Here is a 16,725-nt window from a genome sequence, read left to right as displayed (position 1 = left end):
CAGTTGCTGGCTTTAGATAAATCAACCTGTCTGAAGTTCGTTCAGTAAGCTCACCCTTCCCTTCCTCAATATTCTCTTTACTTCAGTCTATTCAACATGTTTTCTGCAGTTTACAAAAGGAACTAACCAAAGATGTCCTGCACACAAGGCCTTGAACAATTACTACAAATCACCCTCAAAGGTGAAGATCACTTCAGCCTCTTACTCAGAAGTGTCCATCTACCTGTGTGCCCAGCAGTGCTTATTTACAAAATTCTGCTTTCAGTGTGTCCAAAATTTTTTTCATTATTTCAGTTTGCCTTGTTAGCCAATATTTGGAGTTTAAACTTTTTACAGCACTGAAATGTTTTTAGAAACACACATAGGACTAGTTCTCACTGCAGCTTGGATCAACGGAGTCTTTCCCTATTCAGCACTGCAGACTGCTGTGCTGACACTGCTTAGTGGGGACACCAGCCTGTCCTCTAAACACACTCACAGAAGAGGCTGCAGTAAAAAAGCTCACTGCTCAAAAGCAGAGTCAGCACATGTGTTTCTGCTCTAGTTCTCAGAACCAGGAATGAATTAAGCTCCCTCCTAGTTTGAGCTCCCCATACCCAGCACTTAAAGCCACCTCCTTAGGTCTGTACGGCACAGAGTCCTCCCTGTGCCTCTCCATTAGCTTACCCCAGGCTTCAGCTGACTGTACTTTTCATTTCCAGCTATGGGAGATATTACTGGTGGCAACCAGTTACCACCCTGGCCATCATCACATCAAGATCAGGGAATGATTTCACCCCAAAGGTTATGCCACAGGAATGGAAAAAGTTAAGAGGACCGAGGGTGAGCAGTCTGAAGGGAAATGCTGTGCTGTTATCCACTTCAACACACCTGACTAATAAAAGAACACATAAAAAATAGAGTAAAAAAACAAGTACACAAAACTAAATCCAGTTTCCCCTCAATCTACACCGAGTCTACCTTCTTGTCTCAGTCCTCCCATATTAGAAGCCAAAAAATTCTACTTGGCTTGTTAGACAGTAAATTCTGTAATACAAAATTAATGTCTTTAATGAGGTGAGTTCACTTACTTTGAAAATGCCAACTGCAAAATAGTCTATATGTGGCAAGAGGATTTACAGTAAGTTCCCATTACAACCTGTATATAAACATGAAGGAATGATATGGGGCTTCCACAAAAAAATTAGGGCTATTTTCTGACACTGGGCTTAAATGAAGACACAAGTAATTTGTAGTAACATGTCGAAAAACACTGAGAATTTAAAAAAAGGAGTTAGTATGTTTGCAGGTGTCTTTTAGTAAGAGAAGAACAAAAGTATCCAAAGAATTATGTTCAAGACAAGTGATTTGTGTCCAGTGTTGCTTTACTTATGGTGCAAAACTGACTTTGGTGCCATACAACACAAACTTTGACAATTTAATTTGTGCATAAATTGGGCACTTTCTGCATGTATCCTTATACCATTACAGCACAAAACTCTTTCACACATTATTCTGTTTCATTTCCCCAAAATTTCTAAGAAGCAAATTTGATATCACATACATTTAAAATTAAAATGCTCTACCATCTGTATTTTCTCAGAACCAAAAGTTTGGGGTTTTTTTAAGGAAGAAAAGAAAAAGCTAACAAGGTATTTAATCAACACATTTGAGTAGAGCCCAGATGTTCACAAATTTAGTAAGGCATATGTATAGGGATCCCCTTTTTCCTCCTTTTCACATCCTCCTGTGTACTGCATTCAGTAAGATATTTCCCATTACAGATCCCTGCATCAGAAATAGGAAGTAAGGCCAAATCAAAACATACAAAAAAAATGAAAGGCTTACAGTTAGCTTAAAGCATCTCTCCCACACACAGCTGATAAGACACTGTCAGGCACAAGTCCTGTGCTTTGGACACAGCCCTGGTCATACCCTGCAGACATTACCTGTCCCATTGGTGTATTGTGTCAGGACAACAGCATGGAATGACTTACAGAAGGAAGCAGAGGCAGAAGCAGAGTAGAGGAGAATACAAGAAGCAACAAAGAGTAAAGAGTACAGGTCATCTGATTCCTTCCAGAAGCCAGCAAATTTGTTATATAAATAACCTGATACCAGGCAAGATGCAAAGTATCAGACAATACCAGTGGGAGACACCATCACACATTTCAGCAGACTGGAGAACACAAAGCAGCCAGACTGGGAAGGAATTCGGGACAGGCAGATGCAGTGTTGATGGCTCTGGACTACCTCCAATAGATCCAGGTATAGACTACAGCCAGAAAGGTGACTCAGAAAGGAGACATCCTAATGTAAAAATTAAACCAGGAGATTTTAGCAGCATGCTAAAAAAGATCAAGGACACAGTCAAGAGGGTTAACAGCAACAAAAGGACAAGCTTTTGTGCAGGTCACACACAGAGAGAAAAACAATTTAGGAGATGGTAAAGCAAAGAAGCAGTAAGTCATGTGAGCAGAAAAAAAAAAAGTTTTGAACTGCTCTGCTGAAAGAAAGCAAAATGTACAGTGATGATAAAGGGTGACCACATGGCTGTCAAAAGAGCAATGATCAATGAGACACAGCCATTCTGACACAAGCACAAAGTGAACAAAATTCAGGTCTGGAAATGGGAACCAGCAGCAAAAAACTCATGGATCACCCCACAAAAAGGAAGGGACCAAAGATGACTAAAGGATTACACGAGAATCAAGGGAGAAGCAGTGAAAAGATCACAGAACAGTATAGGACAGCACATCAGTAGAATGGTAGAGGAGGAGAGAGAACATGACATCAGGTAACACAGAAGAGGTTTGAGTAAAAAATAGTTGCTCCCAATCTCTCATTATTTAATCATTTGATAATACTGGATAAGGAATCAGAGCACAAGAACAAAAGGATATATAAACCATCAGGAGTGAGCTATGAATAGCAGGAAAATTCTGAGATCATTTACAGACAGCACATGAATATGTGAAGCCAGTGAGCACAGGACCACCTGAGGTTAAGGAGACTGAGGAGAACAGCAAAACGAAGTTGCTGAGCACCATCAGCGAGCAGGCGGGATGAACAGCTGCCAGCTACCAGGAACACCAGCAGCTTCCCGGGAAAAAAATGCTAAATGTACTCAAAGAGTGACCTCTACTGGGCAAAGCACAGAGCAGCGGCACGGCACCGGCAGCGGGAACACTCCGGTACCATCAGACAACGGCACAGAAGATGCAATCTCTGAATTGATTTCTTCAAATGCTTGCAATGTTAATTAACCACCACTGGCAGCTATAACTGTCATAGCAGTTACAAGTCAAAGACTTACTGCACATCCCAAAATAAATGAAAATAAAACGGGTTGGCAGCATAATAGTTGTACACATACTGATGACACCTGCTGCCAATGGTGAAGTAACCTTTAGTATTCCAGCCTGCTTTCCAGTCACATCTTCCCCTCTGTGCCCTTTTGGCTGTGATAACAGACAAAGTGAGCATCTGAAACCTCTTCCAACACATTTCCTATTCACAATATAATACATGGATTTTAATTGTCAAAACTTCAACAGCATACCAAGTAAAGATTTCCCATCCTATACTAGGATGTGAAATTCTCTATATGTTCTAAGTGGCTGGAGAATACCTTGAGCTAGCTGACCTAATCAAACTCCATAAGGTTCAGTATCCCTTCATACTTCATGGCAAAATAGTACACAAAAGCTGCTCTGCTAGGAAAAAGCAGACAAGGCTTAAGCCACATTTTTATGCTCTAACAGAGCATATTCTTTATGAAAGTGAGTTTTTTCTGTTGCTAGTTCTACACCAATTCTTACAGATCTAGTGGGGCACAAGGGGACCAAAAATGAAACCTAACCTAACTGCTGACTTCAGCCTGCAAAGGTACTTTTTTCCAGTCAAAGACATCCATTTGTTGTACCAGCACAATCAATTTACAAATAAAGTAAATAAAGAAATAAAACCCCAAAACCCCATGAGCCCTCAAGACATGTGATAGACAAACCCTACCATCAGCTCTGAAAAAATCCTGACCCTGACTAAGGTGATCTATTTAACTCTGTGTCCCAGAGCTCCACCTTGTGCTTGAAATGACTTCGGGCAAGACCCAGATTAAAAACAAACAAGCCTGGGGATAGATATCCCTTCCTCTCCCTGACCTGGGTTCTCAGAATCTCAGTATTCTGCAACTCCAGCCTGCTCCCCAGAACCATTATTAAAACGTGAACTCTAGCTGAAGGGCTCTAACAAAATAGCTCTAAGTTTGATTTCAAGAACTTTTATGACAAATTCCTTGACACACGGCTGGCACTGCTATCCCAGCATGAACCAGAGAGCAGCAATGTCACAGGAATTGTGGCAGCTGCCCCTGCAGAACAGGCAGATCTACAGCAACACCTGAAGGTCTCTTTCCTCCTGCACAGAGGCACCAGATGAGCAAGTGGCTAAGATTGCTGCAGACTTTCAGTGACATTCCACCTAAACTTGAGTGAAGCAGCCCTAGAAACACCCAAAACAGAAGCATAAATACCCACAAAAATTACTACTGTTGCAGAGATGATGCAGAAACAGTATTTGTGGCTGACCTAACTGATCAAATGTGGTCTCTACAACAGTACGTCCTGTGGCTCAAACTCCCTCTCTGCCCCTCTAGCAGAGCTGCCCTAATTCCCTACCACTACTCATAAATGATCCTACTGAGCAGGAGGTGAATCTGTATGTCCCTCAGCATCAAGTGACATAAACAAAAACAACTTGGTCACATCTACCTGAATTAATCCACCACACTGAAGGGCAGATACCTATGGTCAGCCACTCCTGCCAATTTAAAAAAACATTTGTTAGAACTTCTATTGCATTTACTCTGATGGTAGCCAATGGGTTCAAAAGACACCTGTGTTAGGATCAGACAACCTATGCAGGCTAAGACTATCTTGAATTTTGCTTCTCAGCTATATAGTGGATAGAAGGCTTTAAAATTACTAAATGATGGAACGAAAAACACCCAGTATAACATATAGAGACACTGGTCCTTATGTCTACATTATGCCAAGAAAAACCACAAATATTCACTTTCTCCTTCTGCTTTCTACTGGATTGTCAGAGACCCTACAGAGGAATCATCCCAGCTTTGTCACTTATGCAGCACCTGGTTCAACAAGACTGCAGAATCACAGCTATTTGGCTTCCCTGAGAGTTTTGCTTCCCATTTTGAAGCACAAGTAGTGACTGTTTCAGAAGTCACCTAGAGCAGAAAAAGCCAGTTCAAGACTCCTCCACTAGCACAGCACCAGATAACTGAAAAAAAAATTCAGCCTAATATCTGCCAGAAAAATCAATGTGGACTTGAGTACTTCTGATAATGAATGATTTAGACACGTAAATGAAGTACAAATGGCACACTAGAAATACTCTAAAATCCATGCCACAAAAGTATTCTGAGCAGTATGATGGATTTAATTGAGCAGTCCTCATACTTGCTGATGAAACTTTACTTAGTTTTAATAGTTTTCTAGCAAAAATACAATGTACATTTACATAAAAATATGCATATCCACGTTTTACATTTATTTATGCTTTCAGATAGACATATTTACTCTAAACACCAAAAAAAAAAGCTAGCAGAACACTCATTTAAATGGCAGGAAACTAGTAGAAGATGCTAATATGACCTTAGTGTAGCATGTCAAGTGTCACTGCCATCAGCCTCCTACTCATTTTAAGAACAATCTGCTAAGACAATTAATTACATAGCTTAAAAGATTAGGTCAACAGTGTCAAATATGAGAATATGAACTTGAAATTTAGCCTTTTAAAAATGTGTGCTGTCTATTTAAGTGTCTACATCCATTTGTGAAAGAAGAGTAAGTTTCAGACTTGATGAGTTACTTCTCAGGACAAGCAAGGGTCTTTTCCTGCCATGAAAGAAATCCAAACAGAGCAATTAGAAAGGCTGACAGAATCCCTTGGCTGAGAGAAGGCATGTACTTGCAGCCTGCTGATCTGACAGCTACTTTAGGAGAAAGCAGTTAATTGAAGGGTGATATTTAATGTAATGTAACACAAACTTACAGTCATGGCAATCTTTAAACTGTTATTTTAAAAACTAAAACTGCTTTAAGCAAATGGTACCTCTGTATTTTTCTTGAATAGTTAAAGCCAACCTGGACACATCATTCTTGGACACCTCTTATTACTGTATCTTTCCTCCCCCAGTCAGGTCTGCAGCTAAGACTCAGCCAGGACAAGGGTTGGCTACTCAGCTTTTCAGTGTGGAGCTCATGCTGAAGCACATGCCCTCCCCAGGCTCAGATGTGAGACAGCCAAGTTTACCATCATTCAAGTCTCCATGCAGGAGCTTCAGCCTAGCTCCTCTTCCTCAGAGCAAGGCAGACACCTGCTACCTGCCCAGCCAGTTGTGTGCTCAGCTGAGATCATCCTTTAGCTACATTAAAATCTGTAAGACACCAGGCAGAAAAGCTGATTCACTGGCCATCTGAAACTGTCAGGTTTCAAAAGTTCTAAGAATTTTACAAATCTCAAAGAATAGTGAAATTTACCAAGAGTAACATTTCCAACTCATTTCATCCTTGTGCAGGTAAGCAGCCATTCAGACAGATACCACAGTAAATAATCAGCACCAGAGAAGCCTTGCCTGTCAGCACTAAAGTACCCAGCCTTGGGTGAGCTGTCTGATCACAAGAATCAGACAGAGGTGTGCAGAATGAACTGCTATCTCAAGGTGCCTGCAACCCTCCAAAGGCTGCAGAGAAAGTTGCAGTGGCTGAGTACAATGAACTACCTAACTTTCAACAGCTCAAGCTCAGGGACAGCCATCTCCTTGTAGTGCCTGAGGAACACACAAAAGTCACTAGCTGGGTGGCCCCAGCTCCACCAGTGGCTGATAACAGATGCCAGACAGCAATATGCCCAAAGAAAATTCATCATAATCTTTCTCCAAGGATCACTCTCTCAGCTTCAAGCTATTTGTAACTTCGTGGCCTTCTAAACCATGGACAGAGCTGCATGTTTAACAGTGATGCACTTTGGACTTTTCCTCCCTTAACTGGCCCATTAATTTACCCATCAGTCATCATTTATATGCCAGATGGCTGGAAACTGTTGTTTACATTTGTAATGAAATTGAGATTTCTTTGAAAACTACAATGGGATAAAAACAAATAGCAAGATGGCAGTCTAGAGGGCATTGCACTACCAAAAGAAGGGTCCTGAACAACTAATTCATGGTTCTCACAGCCAGTAAGTGCCCATAATTTTATCTGTTTACTACAAACCCTTTAAGCTACACATTAGTACCCAATAAGCTGCATCCAGAGAAGTGCTTATGCACTAAAATCTAGGGATATTTATATTCTCTTCATGCTTAATCCTCTGCAAATGCTCAGAGACTGCAGTGACACTTTTGCATTAATTCACATGTTTTAAATAACACATGCTACCTTACAGCTCATGCAGCAAGTAGTGCAGAGTTCAACAGGCTGAGTTTTATTAATTTGTTTGTGTTTCTTAAGACCCATCTCAATTTGTAAAGATACACCCTAAAGCACAAACACCCTAATACACCTCTTGTCAACACACACCCACTTTATTGCTTCCATTCCCCTCCCCATTCCATCTCTCCAGTGAGTTTCAAAAAGAGGAGTGGTTTAGAGAGAAACCCACTGGCACATGCAGAGAGCAGACAAAAAGAAGAACATCAACAAGAACAACAGTTCTTTTTAGAAGATGCACAGAAACAGGGGTGAGACAAAATTCACTGCTTGAATTTCAACAACCAAGAAGCAGGAATGTTTGCACAAAACACTGGTAGATAAACCACAAAAACAAACAAACAAAAAACCCAAACCCACAAAAACTTTTGTCTTGCAAAAGTCAGTCTGGTATCTCCCACTACCAAGTTAAGTCTTGTATTTATGTTGTTCTTGACATGCTATTCACCAACACCTCACCTAGGAACTTCTTTACTGAGGGAAGCAAGATCCACAACCTGAAGATGGTGTGAGCAGTATGACCAAGAGAAAACCATTTTTTGGACAGAAAGAGGCTACTTTTTTTTCCATGCCTGATGCTTACATTCAGTTGGCCTTGCTCATATATGTTTGATTATATATGTAATGCACTGAAGTTGTAATTTGCTTTGCTTCAGTCAAATTCATTATCCATTCACTGAAAGGAAAACTGCGGTGTTTCTGAGACAGTTAAAAATTTCAAAAGTCCTCACCTTAACATAAGGACTTCAGAGCCATGGTAGGAAATGGTTTCAGATTTCTGGCTGAACTGCTGACAAGACTGAGAACTACAGATCTTTCTGTACGTTGCAGGTCTCTATTGAAGTTGGAAAGGCATGTTGAAAATGGCTGCTAAGTCGCATCCTCAATCTCTTTATTTTTAATGAAGTACTAACCAAGAAGCACCACTCTAATAGTGTCATTGCACTCTGTATCAAACTAGCAGTGCCAGCTTTTCAGTGTTACTCAACTGCCTGCAGTGAAGTCCAAACCCAAGAAAATACTTACTTGTAAGCTTGTTGTGACTCAGAACCAGCTGTGTGATGTGAGACAGCGTAACTGCAAATGAAGAGAGAAAGAAGTTAGTTTATGGACATGGCAACTGAGAGCTTGTATCTATCTCAGCTGAAAAAAAAAAAAAAAAGAAAGCTATTCTTTCCACTCCAGTAACTTGATTCACATGCATTGTCACAAATAAACAAGAGAAGCTCAAGAGTAAAGGGTCAGTCCACCTACTCCTCTGCACTTTTATTTCACATTTCTGTTACTGCATCAGACACAACATGGGGAGTTTTACTCACTGATACAGCAACCTGTTTCAGCTAATCCTTGAAAAAGCTCATGACTTAAAAAAGGCAAACACAATATGCTAGCAGAATGAAAGGTGCCATCAGATCAGACAGTTCAGTGTTTAAAAAAAAAAAAAGCATCACCACAGTTCACTGCACAATTGCAGGTTGTGAAGGAAAGAAAGGCAAGAAGGAGAAAAGAACAAACAGTGCACCCACCCTGAATTTCTCCCAAAATCTGAGCACTCAAAGTACTGCCTGCACTGCCTTACTGTGCAGAACAAGAGGACAGGGAAAGAAGCCCATGGAAAGTCTGTAAGAGCATTGTAGGAAATCATCACTAAAGGGCAGACAAGAGCAGCAGCCTCCACAAAGAGCTCTGTCTTTAAAACAAAGGGCACATAGGTACCTGAACCATAAGCAACCATTTAACATTACTGAGTGCTTATCCATATAGATAAATAGAGTATTGCAATTTACACAGCAAAATGAGAGAAGATTCTGGAGATAGTCACAAGCTTGTGAACAAATGCCTAAATAAGCTTTATACATTTGTTTCTCTTGGTATAACTATTTTAATAATTGGGACAATCAGTAAAAGTCAATATTTCATGGGCCCTTGATACTCAAGCCTGACTAATAAGAACACAACCACCAGAAGAGCAGCTCTACCACTGAGATGAAAAGTCCTCTAGTCTGATATCTTCAGTGTCAAGGCAACTGAACCTAGACTATAGCCAGATAAAATCTGACATTGTCAATCCCAGGAAAAAAAACCCTTTTTTTTTCCTGCATTTCACTTCAGAAATAAGTAATTCTGGAGCTCTGAGGCTTTACCTAGACTCAACAGCATCAACAAAAAAAATTGCTTTTTTTTTTTTAAAAAGGGAAAAATAATTGGTTTTGATACTGTACAAAGGAGCTTCCATTTCACTTTGCTTTTAAAGCAGAGAAATTAAACAATGTCATCATGTCTGTGCAAAGGAAGCATGGATCCTTATCAAAGGGCAATGAAGCTTTGGGGCTGCAGATTTTGGTCTGAACATTGAACTCCTGATGAATTGAAATGCCATAATAAGTGCATATTTAAAGGTAAGCCTTTTGACTACCCCATCAAGCCATGTGCACCACTGGCCTTTAGCAACACATAGTTAGAAGCATAATTCTCAGCAACACAAGGTTAGAAGCATTATTCTCACTACTCCCTCTCCTTTTTTGTCTCATCACAGTATTATTCAACCAATACTATTTTCAGAAAGGCTTCTTCACTCACATCTATACAGAGCAGAACAAAGTCCATGTTAAAAATTTCAAGGCCAAAATCCCTAGGCAAAAGACATTTGAATCTATATTTTACTGTCCAAATTTGACTGAAGCCTAGACACCTTGTCTGAAAGTCCACTATCTCAGTCAATCCTGATGCATGACAAAAAGTCCCACGGCATCTTTGACCAGCAACAGCAGGTTGACAATCCCCAAAGGAACAAGAAAGGCTACACTCCAATGCTATTTTGAAAAGAGCAAAGGTTTACGTGTCTGTGCTCTGGACTACTTCCAGCAGCATTTTAGACATACCAAGGCAAAGAGATTCTTCAGTCTTGAAACGTCCAAAGCTACTACCAGTTCAGAGGCAAGTATAGAAGCATTTTAAGAAAGGGAACAAAGATAAGAGCAGGATTTGCTCACTCCTTACACAGAGAGAAATTTGCTCACTTACACTAAACAGACCTGGGTCAAACAACCAGCCTCTGGAAATAACATGTTTTCCTTATGTTATGTTCCTGCCACATGTCTACTCCTGTGAAAAGGGCTGTGTTGTGGGAACAGCTGACTGAGATTTACCTCATCCTATACATAAAGTCATTCTGTAGGACAACTAAACTATCAAGTCTGGCAAGGAAGACATCTGTCTTAACTAATTAACGTCCCCAGGTAAGATCTACAAGGCTAAAGGTGGGCTGGTGGGGCAGTTTTGATTTGGATGTACACAGTCCAGGTAAGCACAACACACAACAGGTCAGATGACTCAGCCTGTGTACCAGTCCCCTGAGAATGGAAGGGCACTGAGATTCCTACTGGAAATTGCTGTAACCCCTCTGTGATGCCACTGTAGGAGCTTCTGGACACTACCTTGGTAACAGTATAGTCATCAGCATACAGGCAATACATTACTGTGGTTTCATGAATGCACCAAATATTCACACAGAATAATACTTATTTTCTATAATACCTACTGCCAGAGCAATTTATTTGCACAGTAATCACAAATTCTCATCATGGTCCTAGTCCCACTATTACTTCAAAAAAGAGTGAGTCAAGGGAAGAATACTTAGGTTCTTCCATTTTTCACTATTATCAAATCTCTTCATATAGTGCTGCCCTGCACTGCAAGCTAGCTTCACATAAAATATCTGGATGACAACACTCAACCTAATTATTAAGAAAAATATAAAACAAATAAAAGCCCTGCCCATCAGCAAATTAAAAAAAAAGCCAAAACAAAAAACACACAAAAAAACCCCCAACCAACCAACCTGACAAAACAACCAAAGCAAAGTAAAATAAATTAGGAAAAAAAACCCCACACCCACAAAACAGGAAGACCCCAGTGACTTTGCTGAGCCAAGATAAGACACTGCCTGTCCCACTGGAGGAAGTTAAAGCAGGATGAGCATTACAGTACTGTTACAAGTAGCCTGCCTCTCCATCTTCTGTGCTTTCATTATTTTAGGAATGAACAATTTTATCAACACCAACTTTCTGATAAAGAATTCTAGTCACACAACTATGTACTTTATGCAAAATATGAATAGCTTACAGATGGAATGATAATGAGAACAAATTAACACATAAATAGGATTGCATCCAATATTCCTTCCCTGACAACAGAGCAGATGTCGCAAGTTATTTGGGCAAAATAATTCCTTTACTCGTACCTCCTCCTCCATATCAACTGCTTAAAAGGCACATAAATGACACTGGTCCATACTCTAAGAACAATTCCATGGTTGTTGATGGCTGTTTAAAGTCCCTTCAATAAATGCCTTATCCTTTGCTAGGCTAGGGGAAAGGAACATTACTCCCTTCTTGCTGGAGTTGGCTGAACCTGCTTGCTCAGCCTACGGATGTCTATTAATCCTCTCTACCATTACCTGTCCATAGTGGGTGCTTTATAAACAAATATAATCTATTTACTTCACAATATGAAGGCAAAATACCCAAACCAACACAATAGGACGCTTCCATGGGACAAGATATTTTTTACACTATTTATGTATGGAGGATGTACAACTATAGTAGAGATGTGCACACAAATGGTGTAACTTGTTTTATCATATGCTGGAATAATAAAAAAGTCTTTAACACTTAAAACTGTGTCACATGGTATTTGCCTGACAAGGTAAAGCACAGAACACTTAGATCAAGGGGTATTTTTTGTCTCAAATGAAATCTCCTTTCTACAGAACATGTCTGAAAAAGGGTTCTCATATTACAGCTCTGAAAGCATCAAAAATTCAGATGCTCTGAAGGTGTATAGCACAAATCTAGTTTGTATTTTAAGTCATTAGGAGAAAACATAGAAGTGCCTGGATTCGAGGAATATGCCAAAAATAGAACTCTACTTCTAATGACATCAATGGGCTCCTGAGTCAGAAGTGCTTCAGGGACTATTTAACCTTTTGTTGTGAATCTGAACACCACGTTGTATATAAGCTGGTAACTATACTCCTTCTTTGCTAAACATGAAAGTGGGAAGAGATGTAAAGGTTGCCAAGCTTGTGGGTCTAAGCTAGCTTGCCAATCTCCTTCCAGATAGAAGTATTTCATCCTTAATTGGAAAGAGACACTGGTATTTGACAGAAACAAGTTTTGCTTGTTTACTGCACGTTTTGCTTTGTATCTCCCATGCCTATTGCAGAGGGTGGAAGACAATGCAAAAGAAAGTATGAGTGACTGCCCTGTACTGCAGGAAGCCATTCACTATACTGAAAAGAGAAGCCAGAAGAGAATTGTATCCAAGACAAGGCATATATACCCCTTTGCTCTTCTTTGCCCCCACATAACACCAGTTTTCTCTATCGCTTACTTTATTTTTTGTTTTTTTTCTTTTTTTTTTTTCCCAAACACACATGACAAGAACAGGGCAACACCTAAGGAAAAGGACTGGCACACTGAACAGATGCTCCATGCTGCTTCCAACTCCTTGTGCCTCTATTAACCCTATGTGAATTAAGTTAAGAAAGGTTAAATACAAGCTCATTAGCCACTCTGCAGCAAGTACTGAAGTGTGCAGTGAGACAAGGCTTGGTCCTTTCCTTGAAGATTTAGGACTAGAGTAAGGGGTACTTGGCACCTCTGGTGGGGGCATTCACAACCAGTAAATAATTACATGAGACAAAATTCTGATCAGGGGCTACCAAACACAGTAACTCAGGCACACCTTCCAACCTACAAAACCTAAACAGCCAAAAAGGTTCCCTCCACTCCTTATCTAAACTTACCTAAACTCTCAGCATCTACTAGTGGCCCTCCTTAAAGACAAAATGCTGTCCAAGAAGAGTAACTGGGCATGAATAGTGATGATTGCTTTTAACAGAGATCTTTACTTCATGGAAGGAAAAAAATAAAAATAGCTGAAAAGAAAAGCTTTAACACTGCCCTGGAAAGGTATGCAACACATAGAGAAGTAAAGGTACCAGCTAAGTTTCCTTTAGCTTACAGAGAGCTTAGCCAGAGAACACCAAAATATCCAATCTACATTAGAGAAGACCATCCATTTGGGGTCAGGTGACAGGGTTTTGAAAACAAGTTTAACACTTCCTCAACCCTTTACTAAAAATTCGGAAGTATTTGGTGAAAGGTGTTCCTTCTCCAGAAGGCAAATACCTCCATGGTAAAAAAAAAAAACAAAAACAACCAAACCCAAAACAACTTATGTGTTCTGTCAGTGAACATAATAACTGAAAAAAGCAATTAATTTAACAGAAATCAGTCATCATTTCCCCCTTCCCTAACTTCCATCTCACAATGAAGAAGGCCCCAGATCCCCATGCTAGATCAAGTCACACAACATGCAACAAGAGTATCTGCACAGAGACTCCTCTGATGCAGTGTAACTAGGGTACCTCACATCTATACTTCATGCAGGGAGCTCCCTGCCAAAGACACTTCAGATGCTTAATTAGCAACCTGGTATCAGGGAGCATCTGGGGACACAGTGCCCCACCCTGCTCCCTAGCCCTTCCTGAACAACAAACCTCAAAGAGTCTCTGTGCAAGAAAAGCCACTTTTTTTTACTATTATCAATGTGCTTCATCATTATCCTTTTTCCATGCTTGAAAGATCAAAGCTAGTTAATTAATTATGTATCTAGAGTTGACAGCAGGCACCACGTCTACTTAACAAAAGCAACAGTACTCTGTTGCTGCTTCATATACCTGACAGATCTAAGTATAGTTCTCAAAACTGATCTGTAATTAATGTGAGCTAAACACCACTTTGTCTCAAATAACTGCTCATCCTATAGAAATGCAGTGAAACTTTCTGTTTAATGTGAGTTCACATTTACGGTCCTTACAACACCATCTTCCCAAAGTCCCATGCACCACCCAGAAGCAGGAAAACAGTAGTAAGGAATGAAGACTTAAGCACAGAACCTAGCTCTGCAAAACTGTACTCAAGACTTCATCCTTTACTGATGTGATTGAAGATACCTTGATGTGCTCCCAACTCTGCAGATAATAGCGAGTTGGTAGCGAGCCATACCCTTCCCTGAGCTCATATCTGTCTTGTGAGAAGAGTTATGTATATTTGCTCATGGCTGCTCTCAAGTTTAAAAAACACAGTAAAGAGCTAATCCAGGATACAGTAAAGAGTTTTAAGTACATTGGTTGGTTGAGATTTTGCTTTTTTCCCCTTCATTGGATCATGCATTCAGAAAAATTTCAGCCTGTGGCACACTACAGACAGTCACAACTTTAACTCCCTGAGTATTGGCAATTTCATAACATCACGTGCACTTTAAAAAGGCAAAGATACCTAACTTGCTCTTCATTTATGTACTCTCCAGAACCATAACAGCATGTTGCTATGGATAGGCTATATTTACTGAGAATTTAACAACAGCAAATGCACCATACCGACAGCAGCACCTTGCCATGGTTCAGCAAGCATGTGCAATCGTGTAATATCCAAAGCATAATGTTGCTGTATCTGTGATACAATATTACTGCCCTCTCCTTCAGAGACCAGTCGCCCGTAGTTGCAGGCTGATGTGACCCTGTCCCTTTCAAAAGCCAGTGGAGATGCTGCTCGGCTGGTGTTTTTGTAGCAGAGAGGACGGAGAAGAGGGAAAGTTTCCCCATCAGCCAAGTGCCAGAATGCCAGCAGTGCGACAGGGAACGCTGAGCCCCCTGCACACACACACCCGCACGGCTCCGGCAGCCTGGCGCGGGGCGTTTCGCTCAGCCCCGGATCGCTCCCCAAGCCCCCGTGCCCAAAGGCACCCCCGGCACCGGAGTCTCGGACTCGGCGCCCGGGCCGGGCCGGGGTGTCCCGGACCCCCCACGCCCAGGGCCGGCCCCGCTCGCCCGGGACAAATAAGGAAGTTTCCGCGCTGTGCCCGCCCGCCGCCTGCGGTACCTACACAGGCCGGGCACGTCCAGCATGCTGGAGATGCCGCGGTCGCACATGTCCACCTCGGGCTGGTTCTTCTCCCTGCTCTCCTCCACGATCTTCTTCAGGGACTTGGACATGGTCTAGGCGGAGGAGAAACGGACACCGTGAGCCGGGCGGCGGGGGAAACTCGCCGAGGGAACACGCATCTCCCCCAGCCGGGGCAGCGCCGGGAGGGTCCCGGCCCCCAGCGCCCGAGCGCAGAGAACCCCCCTGCCCAGTGCCGCCGGGGGAACCAGTCCCGTCCAGTCCCGTCCCGTCCCGCCCCGCCCCGCCCGCCGGGCCCGCCCGTGCCAGCGGAGCACTGCCCGGGATGCCGGCCGCACTCCCGCCCCGGCCGGACAGACGAACGAACGGACAGACAGACAGACAGACCTGACCCGGCCCGGCCCTGCCCGAGGGCACTCACCGCGCGGGGCTGCAGCGGGACACGGCGGGAAGCGGCGGGACACGATGGGAAGGGGCGGGACACGATGGGAAGCGGCGGGACCCGGCGGGCGGATCCCGAGCGCGCCGCCCCCCCTCGCCCCCGCGCGCAGGCGCAGCGCAGCCCCGCCCGCGCTGACCGGCGGGGGCGCCAGCGGCCCTGAGGGGTCGGGCCAGGCCGGGCCGGGACTCCCGGAACGCTCCGGGCTTTGGGAAGGCTGCTGGGGACAAAACATGTTATCGCCAAAATGAGCCGCACCAAAAAACACCCCGGTGCATTTAACCAGCGGTTTCCATTTCTTCAGGTGCCTTCATAGGTTTTCCAGTCAGCTCTTAACAGCAAAACAAGGCTGGGTCCATGTTCTGAGCACTTTTAACTGGTCTCGACACGCCATGGCGTTGGAGTTACACCTTACTGCCCAGAATGTAGTTATGTATGTAACCTCTATCACAGGAGTTAGGGTGCTCCTGCTTACTGTCATTCAACAGATATGGAAGCTCAGAGCAATTAGTGACTAAATCTATTAAGTTATCTAAGGCCAGGCTACCCACTGAGAAGCACAGCTTTGAATTTTGCATATGTACTCCATGGTGTTACTTAGTAGCCTAAAAATGGTATCCACAGAACTCAAGATGATGAGCGTTTGCCTAAAACATCAAATTAAAAACTTCCTGGAGGCGCAACTCCAACTTTTCCTTTTTTAGGAATGAAAGGATTTAATACTGGACTGCAGAATTGTAGCATGTTTATTCCTAATTGGAGCTTCCTACTTTGAGTGCTTCCTGAAGCTACTGTCTGTTTTCAAGACTTCCTTACAAGGTAC

General features: G+C 42.3%; 1 protein-coding gene across 2 annotated transcripts in view; it reads right to left on the bottom strand.

The window, feature by feature from the left end:
* Window positions 1–15,991, bottom strand: part of RSU1 (Ras suppressor protein 1) — a 102,168-nt gene extending 86,177 nt beyond the window's left edge. The window contains exons 1-3 of one of the 2 annotated variants that reach the window (XM_066562457.1): window positions 15,885–15,991; window positions 15,447–15,558; window positions 8,520–8,570 (exon numbers count right to left, since the gene is read on the bottom strand). In XM_066562457.1, the coding sequence (XP_066418554.1) occupies window positions 8,520–8,570; window positions 15,447–15,555 (160 nt within the window). In that variant the 5' untranslated portion in view covers window positions 15,556–15,558; window positions 15,885–15,991. Of the gene's footprint in view, window positions 1–8,519; window positions 8,571–15,446; window positions 15,559–15,850 lie in introns of both variants that reach the window. The other variant, XM_066562538.1, reaches the window with a different exon arrangement.
* Between the last annotated feature and the right edge of the window lie 734 nt (window positions 15,992–16,725).

This window comes from Molothrus aeneus, chromosome 1 (assembly GCF_037042795.1).
Source record: "Molothrus aeneus isolate 106 chromosome 1, BPBGC_Maene_1.0, whole genome shotgun sequence".
Taxonomy (NCBI): Eukaryota; Metazoa; Chordata; class Aves; order Passeriformes; family Icteridae; genus Molothrus; species Molothrus aeneus.
Note: the sequence above shows the minus strand (reverse complement) of the source record. Positions and strands in the feature narration are given on the sequence as shown.